At 39.2% G+C, this 15,873-nt stretch overlaps 1 protein-coding gene across 1 annotated transcript; it reads left to right on the top strand.

The window, feature by feature from the left end:
- Window positions 1-8,866: 8,866 nt before the first annotated feature.
- Window positions 8,867-14,651, top strand: LOC117956837 (CMP-N-acetylneuraminate-beta-galactosamide-alpha-2,3-sialyltransferase 1-like). Its single transcript, XM_034892130.1, has 6 exons — window positions 8,867-9,126; window positions 10,733-10,929; window positions 11,237-11,416; window positions 13,393-13,438; window positions 13,541-13,660; window positions 13,869-14,651. The coding sequence occupies exons 1-6, from the start codon at window positions 8,899-8,901 to the stop codon at window positions 14,034-14,036; spliced, it is 939 nt and encodes a 312-aa protein (XP_034748021.1). The 5' UTR covers window positions 8,867-8,898; the 3' UTR covers window positions 14,037-14,651.
- Window positions 14,652-15,873: the final 1,222 nt, after the last annotated feature.

Below are 15,873 nucleotides of genomic sequence, written 5' to 3'. Positions count from 1 at the left end.
CCAAGAGGAGGATGCATACGTCTAGTTGTTTTTCTGACTGCTTAAATTACTAAAGATTGAGTCAGGAACTCTCCCGTCTGAGATGTAACCATTATTTGCAAGGCATGGAACTACGGTTATGCTCGGCGCTTATGGATCCGGTCTTGACAAAATAAAAATCGTGTTTACGACTGTCGCCGGGGTCCTGGTATGCCCTGTTACGTCCTGCTATGCTCCGTCCTGCAGTGCCCTGCTATGCCATGAACTACAACTACTATTTCTAGTCACTGTTCCCTTTTTCTGTTTTTAATTGTGACTTTTATTGCCACTATTTACTACACCCACAACCGGCACAGTCAGACACCGTTTCTCCCAAAAAGGGAGTTTTTCTCCGCCGCTGTCGCAATAAATGCTAGCTCTCGGGTGAATTGCTGGGTCTTTGTATATTATAAAGGGTCAAGACCTACTAACCTGTAGAGTGTCTTGAGATTAGCGATAGACAGATTTTATCAGGCCGATGTTTGCATTTTCACGTATAAAGTCGGTTTTGGCACTAAAACTCCATATTGATTGATTCCCTACTTGAGATAACTGTAATGAATTGATACCATAAATTGATTTGATAATGGGATTATAATCCCTGGACCAGCCAAGCAGCATACTGAACTGAGACAGCTTTAACCAAACAAGACTTCTAACATATTTGACATGTATGAATAAATCAAATATAAGCCTACAAAGAAAGACAAAAGTTGCACTCATGTCCTATTTTTTTCTGCACTAGAATTAGTTTTTTATTACTTAAAAAAAATAATATACATTTTTCCAAAGGGCCATTGCATCAACAGGGAAAGTAAACTTCAAACAAACAAAACCACAACCTGTCGACAGACTGCTAATTCCTTCTCTCCGAACCCTTCTCTTTAAACCTTTTAACTCTGCCCCACCCAATTGACACCTGCTACCTGTACCGGTGAGACAAACTGAAGAAAAACAAGACACTTGAATGTGGGAAATACCGTAGCATGCATGCACTCTCCTCAATTAAGCTAGTGAGCAGCTGATCACCCCCCACATCACAGGCAGAACCACAGCAAAACCCCCGAACCCATAAACCTGCTGAACAGGCCTATGTCAAATAATCAAGTAACAAAAAAACTAGAACAATAACCTACAAGATTACACTGACATTAAGGATTAAGCAGACACAAAACAGTATTATTTCTGGGAACAGGGCCTAGTGAAAAGGGACAGAGGAAGCCTTTTCACACTGAAAATTAGCAATGGAAATTCACCGGACACAACAATCGTCTGAACACGGCTATAAAGAGAAGTCCAGAGAGAGTTGCGTGGAGCTGATAGTCTTAAATATCTTTGTAGCAACTCCTTTGGCAATGGCTTGAATGTAACGGACGCTCATTAATATCAAAAAGAAAAAAGAGAAGGAGAATTAACATCACAAAAGATAAGTCCAGGCTTACTCAGGCTTGAACAGTCCTTTCCTAGTGGGTATACCTGCGTATCAAGTCGACTACGCCACTGGATATATTTTAAATGCTCTTTAACAACATCAGAGATTGCTGTTAGAGGGAAAATTTCATATTGTACTACAAATATCTCTGAAAATAATGCAAAAATAGTCCAGGGCCCCTGATTGGTCTAGCCCCGTAAGCAACTGCGTGCCCTGCTTACCGATAGTTATGCGTCCGAGTCATTCAATTCTCATTGGCTACCTGCATTTTGGCGGGTGGGCTGCTAGTTGCGTTAGCTGCTAGTTGCGTTAGCACACCGAGCTATTAGCCTCTCACTGCTCAGTGTAAATCAGGAAGTAGAACGGCCGGTCCCTCCCCCTCAGATCTCACAACGCTTTTATTGAAAGCCAACAGGGCCATAATTCTGTGAGCTGTGGTTTTCTATCATTAGAAGATTGCCATGGTCAATGTATATCATGTTTGAGGCATCAACATCCAATATAGTCCAGGGATAACCCGCAATCATGCAGGACAAGCAGAAGAGACACCCTGAGCGGAAGACAAGAAAAAAAGAGAAAAGAGACTGTTTTCTTTTCTCTGAAGAATAGGCAGGTTTTCTTATATTCAGATTTTAATGATTGTATGATTTTTTTTGGGGGGGGGGGATTTGTTAAACTATACATTATTGGAAAGGTTATTGTACAAGGAGTCCGAAAATCAATGTTTGCTCAGATGTCTACATCATACGTGACCATGTTGAAGTTTAAAAATGGCCACCAAAAGGTTCAAGGAATTCAACGGGGCTAGTGACACTTTACCAAATTAACCCTTCGATGCATGTGTAGGTAAGAAAAGGACCCCGTGTAGTTGATTTCTGGCAATGTCTTTTTTTTTTTTTTTAAGTTCTCATTTCATATTCTGGGGTGGCAGTAGCTCAGTCTGTAGGGAGTTGGGTTGGGAACCGGAGGCTCACTGGTTCAAGTCCCCGCATGGGCCAAAAAGTAGGGAGTGTGGATTGGTGGCTGGAGAGATGCCACTTCACCTCCTGGGCACTGCCAGGTGCTGTTGAGCAAAGCACCGTACCCCCCCACCCGCTCAGGGCGCTGGTTCAGCTGGCAGCCCACTCACTCTGACATCTCTCCATTAGTGCATGTTTAGGTCCTGAGCATGTGTGTGTGTGTGTGTAGTTCAGGAATATGTGTAAACTAACAAAGTGTGGACACAGAGTGGGAATTGTGATTTCCCCATAGGGGATCAATAAACAAATAAAAAAAAAAAAAAAAAAAAAAAAAAAAAAATTAAATTAAAACTTTTCTAGCTGTTCCTTTAAAAATAAGGATTTTTTATATCACTCACTAAAACATTAATAGGCATAGTAGAGAGGGCCAGTTTGAATGATGGACTATGGGCAAGTACAAAGGCAACTGCAGAACTGCACAGCAGAAACTATGTGCGCAGAGAAGGCAGTCTGGCATCGCTCCTGTTACTCAACTCAGCAATAATAAGGTTGAAATACAACGTGCAAAAGACCGCGATGCGTATGCTTTAGATACGGGACACTACACTGCCAAAAAGCGTGGACAGAAAAGAAGAAGCACAGAAACGCCTGAGCCAGACCCCTCCACATCTGGTTCTTTATTGCCATTCACACGATCCCATACAAATCCATTCGATAAGAATGAGTGCTTTTTCGGCCAAAAGGATTGTTGTTAAGACTATTAAAATTTAATATATGACATGATAAATAGAAGGCTTCAAATAGACCCAGTGATCGGTAACCGGTGATCGGTATCAACCAATACTGCTTTCAGCAATCGGTGATTGGCCCAAAAAAGTCTTGATCGGAGCACCCTTAGTTTTAAGGATATTTTTGTGGCTTGATTGTAAACTGAAAATAAAGAAAGTGGTTTTAAAGAAGAATATTTTTGTCGGATTAGTCCGCTTTTTCATTTTTTCCAAACAATGCAGCAGCCCCAGATTTAAAAATAGATTCTCAGTTTCCCTTAACAAATGTATTTAGACAAACCCAGTCAGCTGCTAATTGCTCTTCTACTGGTTTTATCCTGTTGGTACATGCGCTGTAAGCATTGTTTATCGTATCCACCCAGTGGAGTAGCACTCCCAATATGTATTGTACTGTATTGTTCAGTACAATGGCAATTAAGGCTTTCAATTCAATTCTTTAGTTTTGGCCTATGCTGTTCTTTTTTGTTGCTTGGCAACAAACAGGCATTACAACAAAAAAATGGAATGGAGCATGCATTGACTTGCAATGATTTGTCAAATTTATTGGGATTTTATTTTGTAGTAACAAGTACCTAAAATGCTTAGGGGTACATACAGGGTACAGATCCACTTTTACTCAGTGGGGTGAGTTTTTGCAAAAGTTTTACCACAAAAGAAACTATGCCTTATAGGAACTGTATTTTAAGGAAAAGGATATCCTGTCACCCCTTAAGAAAATGGGTGATAAGCATAGTGTGGGGGGGGGGGGGGGACTAACCCTGAATGACTGATACTAGACATTATGGCAGGGAAACACAGTCCTAGTCGTTTGGACTGTTTACATTACTGGTCATTCGAGTTTGGATTTCCAGAAAATGAGTCTTTAAATGTGGTACCTAAAATCTTAGATTTGAATCTGCGTTTGTATTTTTAGGTGTTTTTAACGGCTCTTTAATGTTTTATGTAAAGCACTTTGAATCGCCCTGTGGCTGAAATGTGCTATACAAAAAAAAGCCGCCATGCCCTGAAATGTAATGGAGTAAAAGTAAAATTTTCCAAACTAACAAAATAAAGTACAGATACTTGAAAATTCTACTTAAGTACAGCAACGAAGTGTTTGTACTTTGTCACATTACAACACTAAACATGTCATATTTACTCTAAATATGACATGATTAAAAATCAAGGACTACCTTACTTTACAAGGTAGTCCTTGATTTTTGTTTTTACTGACACTTCTGCCGTTGAAGTGTATTATTGACAATGTTCCTTCCTTAATAACATTTCTTTTGAAGCTGTAATCAGTATTACAATCTATGGCATTGACGTTCAACTTGCAGGATTGCACCGTTGCCAACAGAAATTCCGCGGATTTCCCTCATTCAGGCTGGATTTCCGTTGCCTTGGGCTTTCTTTATGTTGACATTTTAAACTGGATTTCTGAGGACTATGGTTACCTGGTCCTCAGGTCTCTGCAGGGTAAATCCAGACAGCTAGCTAGACTATCTGTCCAATCTGAGGACTATGGTTACCTGGTCCTCAGATCTCTGCAGGGTAAATCCAGACAGCTAGCTAGACTATCTGTCCAATCTGATAGGTAAATAATTTATGTAGATAATAATAATACAAGAATGTATTGTAGCGATGGTTCTCAGGATCGATGTCATTTTCCGTTTTGTGTCTTTCATGTTCTGTGTGGTCCAATGTTTTCAAGTTCAGCTCTCCACATTTCCCATGCTCATATTGACAGATGCCTGTATATTCCAATTATTGTATTCCTCCAAGGTCAATATAGTTCCCATCTCTAAGTGGTAAATAGATTTCCACGGATTGTACCCAGAGTTCCCCTCTGTTCTTACATTCCAAATACAACATCAAGGTTACATTTTAAAATGAGCCGATCAGTTGTCTAGAAACAAGGACCATGCAGAACAAGCCTCTCCTAGAGAGAGAAGAGAAGAAATGAAGTGGGGAGCGAACCCTAGCAACATGTACAAGCAGCAGTGCTGGAAATCGTGATCAGTTGTTTGTGGAGTGCAAATAAAAAGCCAAATAATGCAGCAGTACTTCACCAGACACCTTGGCAAAGAAATGTGTTCCCTTCATGAGCTCAATACATAGCAGTATGTTTTACCCTTGTGTTGTCCTCAGGGTCAATTTAAACAGTTTTTTATTTTTAATATCAGGAACTTGGCTTTCTTTCAACCAAATTGGCTAAAAAATAACATGGTTGCCATCCAATGTTCTTCAGGTAAAATCAATGATTACTTTTGCTGAATTCTGTTTGTTTTACTGAATTGAATGGCATTTAAAAAAAGTGACCAAAACCTCAGAAGAAATTACAAAAAAGAGACAAAAAGAGCTGAGAAAAAAAAGAAATTGTTTTTGGACAATGACAATATGATGTATAATGTAATGTAAAATGAAATTTAGGCTATGAATAAAAACAAACAAACAGGTAAAAAATTGGAAAAAGCAAAAGATGATGGTTGATGGGAAGTCAACACAAGAGTTAGAAAAGTTAATAATATTCCAAATCCTGAGAATAGCTTTTAATTTCATAATGTCAATGCATTGGGAACACTGCACATTCAACTCTAAATCAAAACGGGACCAAATGGATCAAGTAGGCTGTTTTGCATAATTTGCATTTTCCTTAAAAAACTCAAACATTTACTGTAAAAACTGAAAAACGTCTCAATGTTTTGCTCTACTTTGAATCACTTTGAATCACTGCACTAATATTTAGTTGCGTATCCATTATTTCTGAGAAATAAAGGATTTTTCAGCTTGATGCACCTGTGAACAGGTATTCCTGCCCAGGACCATTGAAAGCATTGATGGATTTTGAGGTTATTACAAAATGCTAATACCCCTGGCAAGCCTTCAACAAGCTAATAGCTAATGTTGCGGTCAAATGTACTGTTAAGGTGTGCCGTACAAAGTTACGTAACTGTGGTCACAGCCTGAGGTAACATTGGGTGATTAATTAACAGCTAAAAAACAGTGCACTTTGTACAGAGGTTTTTGTAGCATGGAACAAAAAAACAGTCCTCGCATTTCTTTTTCTCATTCATCCAACAAAATGCAAATTAGGGCACAAGGAAGTGAACCAAAAAACAAACCAAAGCTTGTTTAATTAGCCCTCGTATTAGCCACCAGCTGTTAAAAATGAAATTGTGATTTCTGTTTATGAGTCTTTCTGCTTTAATAAATTGTTGAACTTGAAAAGAATATCAGGTCCTGAGATGACACCATCTGATTACCTTTAAATGTACTTACTTTAACAACTCATGGTCCATAAACCTTGACCTTGAGAGTTTTGCTTTGAATAGCTTTTCATTGTTAAGGTCTTCATATGACGCATACCGAATGTGAAGTTGATCTCATGGAATCTCTAGGAGGAGTTTGTTAAAGTATAGCACCTCTTCTTTTAGGCCACCCAGGTCCTGTTTTTCATGTGATGTACAATGTTATGAGGATGCGGTTCCAGCCTGAGGCGACGTTGCATGTTTTATTGACAGCTAAAATATATTGCTTTTTGTAGAGTTATTTCTCTAGCTTGGAACAACAAACCATTCTACGCAGGTATAAATACCTTGAATTTTCACATCAGTGCAATGCATTTCTTTTGATATAGGTCATGCATCCAACTAAATGGTAGCTAGGGCACAGGGAAGTAAACCCAAGAACCAAAACATAAAACCTGTTTAGTTAGCCCTTCTATTGCCCTCCCGGGTCTAACTTAAAAATGTACTTTTTGTAAATGTTTTTTTTTTAGCTCTTTACCACTACAAACTATCGAAGCTACATTGTGTAAGAATTGATTTTTTCTCATATATCGCGATCGACCGTGTCTCGCCAAGCAGTTTGCGTACGTATTGCAGCTACGGTGGCCGTCGCGCTTCAAATAGGGAAAGTGTACAAAAGGCCGTCTGTCAGCCGCGGCCGTTGGAGGGCGTGTCAGAGAGTGGCGCGGACACGCGCTTCCCACCACGAGAGGGAACGCACGCCAACCGACGGAAAGGAGAGACAAAGAAAAAGACTGCAGCGGTCTGGAGAAGAAGTACCCGGTGGGAATTTGGTGCGGGCGTCCCAAGCAGCTCAATTCAATTCAGTTCCATTTTATTTATAGTATCAATTCATCACAAGAGTTATCTCAAGACTAACTATTAGACTATCTCGATAGAGGAGGTCTAGACCATACTCCAGAATTTACAAGGACCCAACAGTTCTAGTAGTTTCCTCCAGAGTACAGTGAACAGTGCGACAGTGGAGAGGAAAAACTCCTTTTAGGCAGAAACCTGGGACAGACCCAGACCCAGACCCAGGCTCTTGGTAGGCGGTGTCTGATGACCGGTTGGGGTTAAAATGCTCCAATGTGATGCCAGTCTTTTGCTCTTTTATATATCCAATATCCATTTTCTTTTTCTGGGCAAAGAAGAAGACTCCTGTTCCTGAAATTTGGATTCTGGATCTTTGTGGTCCCATGTACCCATTAGCAGCAGCTGTGAGTCACAAACACGAAAGACCGAGCAGTATAGCCTGGATGTCCCTTACCGGCTAACGTAGTTCAAGATGGCGCACTCTACCCCAGTTCATGCAAGCGCAAATGTAAAATTTAAAGCAAATAGGAATACTTGATATCGATGATGGTGGTCAATATTCATAAAAAAGAACAAGTTTGTGAACAGGCAACACCGATTTAGATAATGAACGACTACAGATGTTACACAATAGATTTATCAAAAAAGAATATCAGTTCCTGAGATGACACCGTCTGATTACCTCTAGATTTACACTTGTATGATTTTTATTTCATTATTATGAATTATTCGGACTAATAGTTAAGATTAGAGACACGTATGTTTATGGATAACCACAGACTGTCAAAGTTAAACCAGGATACTGTTTTGAAACCACTTCAATTTTTTTTTTTTAAAGCTACAAAATAAAATATAACACCAAAACAAATCTATAAAAGTAGTACACTCATCATTAATTTGACCTTGGCAGAGCGACGTATGGAACCAGCAATGATGTGTTTGGGTGATTTGGTTAAAAAAAACCATTTCTGATATAAAAGCTTTAAAAACGAGTTATATTTGACCCAAGGACAAAAGGAGGGGGGACTAAACATTAAAAAGAAAAAAACTTTTTTTTCTAAAATTAATTTTATAATTAGGAATTATTAATAAATTACTAGCCTATGTAATCAAAGAAGTGGCTGAAATCAAAAATGTTTCTCAATATTAGTGTCTGGATGAATCATGTACACTTGAGCATAAACCACTCCCCATAAAAAAAAAACTGTCCAGGGAAACAATAAACCTGTTTGTTTCCCTGCATTACTCTCACAGTCAGATGTCTCTCAACACAGCTGGAGTAGAGGCTGATTCACTCTCTTATCAGGTAGGACCAGAAAAAAACCCTCTTAATGCACGTATCACGAATATTCTTCAAACCACAAACTTTGCTTTTTGAAATCCTCAACCGTCATCAGAGCAATAATGCAAACTGTGATAGTTAATTCAGGACTGGTGGTTGGATGGTTTTATCTAAATGGAGTCTTCCAGAACCCGACTGCCTACTTTTCTTTTGATGATCATAGCTTTAAACGAAGAGTACGACAAGATTTTCTTAATTTATGATTGTCTTGTTCGTTTTACCACACACTGTGTCTACAGATTGGTTTCCCAATCAGAAGCATCACACGGCCAAGATGAAAACAAAAGAAAGGGCCATCGTTTCCCTGCTGTGTGCGCTTACTCTCTGTGTGTCTTGGAATGCATTTGTGTCACGCTCCCTGGCTCCAAACCAAAGGCCCTGTGCTTGTGAGCGATGTTTATCCGAAGATGATCCGTGGTTTATGAAGCGTTTCAACAAATCTGTTGAACCATTTTTGTCGGCCAACTACAACCTCTCAGATGACGATTTCAACTGGTGGAAGGTACGTTGTGGTCTTATAAGAAGGCAGTCTCTCAACCTGCCCTTCAGATCTGATGAGAACGTGATGGAAACCGAACTATACATTATCCATCATTGCTGTCTTGACCTTAAATGCATCTTTTACATTGAAGGTATCAATAAATAAATAAGTCAGCTGATTACGTATTACAAAGTTCTGCTACCCAACAGTTAGCTATAGACTGAGGCAAAATATACTTCACTTTGTTAATCAAATGCTACTGCTGATAGCTACCAGCAACTTTTATGGTACGTGTCCACTGGCGAGCATCATTTCCACGTTTTATTGTCTATGTGAGCTGCTGGCAATGCATTCTGGTAGCGAGGCTGCGACTTTCGACAAGCGGGACGTCTAGTTGCCCACTTCTCATTTGCATAAAGTTGTGGTCTAGGCTACTTAATGCACATCAGGGACGTCCTTCCCGACCCACCGTTACTTAAAAAGTCACAGAAAATCATTTAAGATGATCATCGATCTACAATGATGACTATTTTAGCAATTGCATAGCTTGTTTGTCCCGTAAAATTATTTCAGAATCACATTTCTGTGAACTATTTTTGTGAAACGGGAGAAAATTTCCAAACAATTTGCCATGGTGGTCTGTTTTGACATCCGGGAGCAGACAGCCCCACGTCGCCGCGTTCATCCAATCAGGCAACACAGTCTCACTCCCGTCTCGTAAAACACGGACGTTTGGTCAGGTGCCTTTGTCGTTGTTATATCACATGCTTGGTCGGGTCTCCTTAAGCGTCATATAACACGCGCTTGGTCGTCTCCTTTAATGTTATATAATACGCGCTTGGTCGTCTTCTTTAGCGTCATATAACACGCGCATGGTCTTCTCCTTTCATCTAAGGATACCTTTAGAAAAAAGGAAATAACACCAAAATGTACAATTTAACAAGTTTAATTATACACTTGAGTTGCCCAGGTGTTTTAATTATTCATATCGGCATAGTAAAATGTAATTATTTCATTCACATCTGAAAAATATGGTATGTAAATTCATTCAAGATAACTTAAAACATGCAAATAACACCTAAAAGTATCTTCTTTGAAGATTTATAACCTAGCCTAACCTGTCACTGCCTCGGTGCTGGTGTCTGCTGTGGTGAACAGCGCTGCTCGGACCTTGCTCCGCTCCCTTTTCTCTCTAAAGGCCTCTTTACAGACTGCAACTAGCGTTACGACCACCACGCAAGTAGAAATGGTTACAGCGCTCCCATTATGTCACACTGTTGCAGGACAGGGCAGCAGTGGCGAGTATACTGAACGCACCACCCCTCTGTTTATGCGTTCATCTCAATAGCAGCAGGAACACACACAACCCCCACACGCTATTCATAGCCAGACAGTGTTACTTAACAGCTTGAAGTCACACAACCTTTGTGTACTCTCAGCTGTCAACGTAACGTCTCCCAGGTTTCTGTGAGCTACTAAGTACATATTTCTTTCTCCTTGTCTTTCCATCTCTCCCGTGCGCAGTGCGTCTTCCAGTTCAGCAGCCCCCACAGAAATCCACATCAACATAGGAAAAAGTACAATTTAATAACGTTTTTAACAACCATTGGTTTGGTGTGCCTCACAGGGTTTATGGGGTGAAAAGACCAGCTTCACAACCTTCAGAAAAATATTGGACAAGGTGTTTCTGATGATCCCACACAGTCCACATGTTCTAGAGTCCAGCCCTGACCGCTGCAGGACTTGTGCTGTGGTCGGGAATTCTGGTAATTTGAGGAACTCACATTATGGACCTCTCATAGATTTCCATGACATCATTATAAGGTAAAGAAAGATGTTTTTTTGGTTAAACTATCTAAACAAGAGTGACATGACACTGTCATGAACGTGTTAAACAACATCATAGAGTCATAAAACGTGACATAATGTGACATAATGCTTCTTTTAGTGAGTGTAATTTGGGCTTGTCATGACAAGTTATGGTTAGGGTTATGGTTAATGTGTCAGGACCGGGATCACGACAGTGTCATGTCACCCTTTCTTCTTAATGTCAAGTCAGAATTCAAGCAGTCCCCTGATGTATATCTGCAAATTAAGTAGCATGTGAATGTCATCCTCTATTACCCTTCAGAATAAATGCGGGTGCCATCAAAGGCTTTGAAGCAGATGTTGGGACCAGAACAACCCATCGGATCATGTATCCAGAGAGCTCTGTGGATTTGAGTGACACCACTCACCTTGTGCTGGCTCCATTCAAGTCGATTGACTTTGAGTGGCTCTTGGATGCCCTCAATGCAGGATATAATAAAAGGTGAGTCATATTTTTATCAACTTTGTTATCATTTAAACATGTGACGTTCTCTTCATGCAACAAGTATGCCAAAAAAAGACGAGATTAAGAAGTAGCTAAATAGTTCTCTCTCTCTCTCTCTCTCTCTCTCTCTCTCTCTCTCTCTCTCTCTCTCTCTCTCTCTCTCTCTCTCTCTCTCTCTCTCTCTGCATAGCTGTCAACAATCGTAGTAGGCATGTGGCAGAGTAAAGCAGAGTATGAAAAGCCTGATTGTGATGTCACTTACATGCAGACAACACATCAACATATTGTCATCATGTGTTTTCTACATGTTTTGTTGTTTAAAACCTGATTGGTCAAAAGCCTGGTGGAAAGTTACCGCAGCAATGTGTCTTCAATGCTGTAAAGAATGTCTGTCTTTGGATAATCAGCACAGCTTTTTTGAGCATTTTCACTTTTAATTTAGCTTATGACGAGAAGTGGGCGTACTAGACTTTACTATTAATCATAATGAAATTATTACAGACAGAAATGTCCAGATTTCTTGTACTTTTAGTGGGAAAACCTGTTAACATAATTTAAATTAAATCCTTAAATTTAACATGTAATTCCAATTTGTTGAACATTCAACATAGCATCTGAAACCATTTTCTTTTACTAGCATCTTCCTTACTTGCATTACTCCTATATGTTGCATATATACAGCATGTAGATGTGTTCATGATCTATTGCAACGCCTTAGACAGTCAGAATAATATAAAAACACTGGGATTACATTTTCTAAATTATTCTATCTTTTTTTGAACACAATCCAGACTTAAAGCCAAACACACTGACTGATAATTTTCCATCTTCCATTTGAATAATATTTTCTGGCTGTATCTTAAACATGAGCCGATTGTGACATCCGGGGACTTTTGCGAGAAGTGTGTTTTCCTTGGCTACTAGAAACTGCGTGGAGGAGATGTGGGGGCGCGTGCGTGGTCACGGAAGGCTTGTATCATGACACGCGTCAACAGTGTCGTTAATACTTAGAATTCCTCATGGGGGTGAAAGAAACTCTGCTCTTCAGCTTTAAGTTCCATTATAAATCTGGACTTAACTGCAATGTTACAAAAGTAGAAATCAGTTTCCCTCCGCTGGCTAGTCAGAATCCTTTTAATCATGCCATTGAACCTCATGGCAGTCATCTAGTTTTGACTTTTTGACTGCAACAAAAAGAAAGCTAAAGCAGCCACAACTAATTTACACATAAAGTTCTCCAGCTAAGCCAGTTGTTCGTCATTGTGTGGATTAATGTCATGAAATATTGGCTAGTACTACACTGAAAACCCGTATCCGAATGTCCATAAATGCACTACTTTTAGCTTGTTCAAAATAATTGTAATATGCATAATGCATTATGTTATAAATGTTATGCACAGGTCTCTAATGCACAGACATATGTAGTGATATCTTTGTGATATCTGGGACTCATGATCAGAAATGATGGAGACTGCACACATGACGAGTCCAATAAATTCTGATTAAATGCAGCTTTATTCAATAATTGACAAGGAAGATAGCCATGGGTACACACACACACAAACACACACACACACACACACACACACGTGTGTACCCAAAGTGTCTCTCTGAACATCAGACTAACCTTGTTTCTTCTAGTCTTCTTGTCCAGCACCGGTCAGTTAATCTAGTTCTGTGAAACATGGTTACCATGGTTACCATTGAAACAATTCCTTATGTGTAAGACACTTATAGTTATAGTACACATACCAATCTATTACCAACTGAAAACCTACAGGCTTAAATATTCCACCTATCGTGTTGTTACTTAAATCCAAAAAGTACATCACATGTTGTAATTCCTAACAAAGGCATTTATTTTAAGAGCAATCGCCACTTTACTTTTCTTTATTAAATCCCTAGTCAATTATTTTACTGACAAAATATTGTTTTGATGTTAAGTGTGAAATTATATGTTTTTGTTTTAACAGGCCAGAATGGGAAGTAATTAGAAAGATCACAGCGAACAAGGATTTAGTGAGTATTACTTCAAATACATTCAACAAAAAATAGTATTGGATGCAAAAGTCGTAGTTCATAAAAAAATCGAGTTTAATGCCTGATTATGATTCAAAACAGGTGATGATCCTTAATCCAGTTTTCATGAGGTATGTTCATGACATGTGGCTGGATAAAGAGGGCTTTTACCCCTCCACGGGCTTTCTGGCTTTGGTTCTTGCCCTGCATATGTGTGACGAGGTAAGATGATCTTTAAAATGAGATATTTCCTTGTGAATGCTCACAAGGAAATGCTGCTTGAACTGCTGCTTGAACACACCTATGATTGACAAGCGTATGCAAATAACTGATGGCTGATGGAAAGTCAAGTAATGTCATTATTGAGAGAGATTCAGCAGCCTGGGACCACGCCCTCGGGTTCTGACATCGTTTCCCTTGGTTGTCCTAGGTCAGTGTGTTTGGCTACGGAGCAGACAGCGACGGAAACTGGAGTCATTACTGGGAAGAACTCGTGGACAAACTGGTAAAAACTGGAGGACATCCTGGTAACACAGAGTATAAAATGATCCAGAAGCTACATGAGCAACAGAAACTCAAGTTTCATAAAGGGTTCTGAGCTTTCTCTCAGCATTTAAAGGAAGGTCAGTGGTAGGTGACAGTAGAAGAACATGAAGGGCTGCCTGAGCTGCAGGTTCTCCATCTCGGTGTTTCCGCACGTGTACGTAAATGTCCTGAGTTTAAAAGGCAAATGCCACTTTTATTTCCATGCATTACTGACAAGTAGAGACACTATGTGTTTATACACATTTATATACTCTATAAAGCCAACTATAGAATGCCTAAGTTAGGAAATCTTTGTGAAAAATAGATGTACCAGATCTGTGTCAAGACATCGTTTTGTGAATAGGAAAGGTTAGGGTAATGACAAAGTATATGTACCTAATTTAATATATATACTGATGTGATGACTGAACAAAAACACTTTTTTATGTGTATGTACTCCTGTTTTTTATTTATTGTATCATTCTGCATGGGTTACTTGTTGCCAAACTCGGTTCAATGTGAAGTTCTTGAATTGACCTGTGTTGAAGTTAGCTAAGCCAATGAAATTCCCTTAAACTAACCGGAAAACTTTCCATTAAAACTATAAATGTGTGTCCCAAATATTTAGCTCCATAAGACACATGAAATGCGTCGCAGGACATTCTCGCCGATTATTTATTAATGTCTAGTTACATTTTTTGTAATTCCTTTTCCATGGTGGAAATAAACGTTGAGTACTGTTTGTCCTGTGAGTATAAACAAATGTAGGAAATTGTAAAGAATATGTGAAGTTAGGATATGGCATGGAAATATTATTTCCTTAAGGAGTAGCAGGAAAGGGTTAGGGTCAAATGCTTCTTCCTCTTCCTTTTTCAACATTTAAACGAGTGCAGTGTTGAGTGAAGTTTGGGTCGGCTAATGTGGGAGGGGTGTGGATCTCTAATCTCTCTCTAATCTTACTGCATTTCGTTGCCTTGTACCTGTGTAATGACAATAAAGTTGAATCTAATCTAATCTGAATAATTTATGGCCTATTTGGCAGTAAAAATAGTTTATTTGCACGTTCACATTTTATCTAGGATGTTTCTGTAACGTTACCTTGTGTTTTGATACACAGCTGTTTAGTGATCACTGGATTAAAAACCTTAAATTAATTTAACACAGTCGTGGTTGGCCATGCATTGTGATTACAATATGCATGTAAGATGAATTGCACTGAGTGCACTGTTGTCTAAGTTATATTGTAGTCCGCTGGGTCCTAACGTTATGTTTACACATATATATGTATTTGTCATTGGCGTTGTTGTGAAATAAATCAGATTGTATCACAGTTTTTTTTTGGGAATGTCTTCCAGTCACGTACTTCCCTGTGTCTGTGCATGTATGTGTGAGTCATTGGGTGTGATCACAAAGGTTGTGCGTTGAACAAAAGGACGTTGTAGGACCTCAGCATCTAATCTGCACATTGATTGGAGTGTTGAAAGTCACGCGCCTTAGCATGGACAAGGAAGCTTACATAGCAGGAAGCTTGTAGCTAAAACAAAGACCTAAAAACACAGGGGGGGGAAGATTATCTGCAGCAATAAAACCATAGAAACCTATTCTACAACCTCAAAATACAATTATGAACCTGAAAAGGAGCATAAGATGGAGATTTAATACTCATCTCTGCATCCACAGCAAACAAGGAAATGGTACGGAGTTTAATACAACACTGACCTCAGACCATTCGGCATCACTGATCCAATCCAATCAAACTTTATTTGTAAAGCACATTTAAAAACAACCAGGTTGACCAAAGTTCTGGACGTTCACCTGATTTCGGACAAATTTAAAAACAAGTAATAAAAAACGAAAGTGAGTTGATGACAATAATACAATATGTAAGATGATGACCAGTCAAAGCTTTC

This window comes from Etheostoma cragini, chromosome 14, assembly GCF_013103735.1.
Source record: "Etheostoma cragini isolate CJK2018 chromosome 14, CSU_Ecrag_1.0, whole genome shotgun sequence".
Taxonomy (NCBI): Eukaryota; Metazoa; Chordata; class Actinopteri; order Perciformes; family Percidae; genus Etheostoma; species Etheostoma cragini.
Note: the sequence above shows the minus strand (reverse complement) of the source record. Positions and strands in the feature narration are given on the sequence as shown.

What these genes read in the sequence shown, in the direction of transcription:
- LOC117956837 (XM_034892130.1), top strand. Translation starts at nt 8,899, where the DNA reads ATGAAAACAAAAGAAAGGGCCATCGTTTCCCTGCTGTGTGCGCTTACT. An exon ending in ACGATTTCAACTGGTGGAAG is followed by an intron (nt 9,127 to 10,732) that starts GTACGTTGTGGT and finishes TGTGCCTCACAG; the next exon opens with GGTTTATGGGGTGAAAAGAC. An exon ending in TTCCATGACATCATTATAAG is followed by an intron (nt 10,930 to 11,236) that starts GTAAAGAAAGAT and finishes ATTACCCTTCAG; the next exon opens with AATAAATGCGGGTGCCATCA.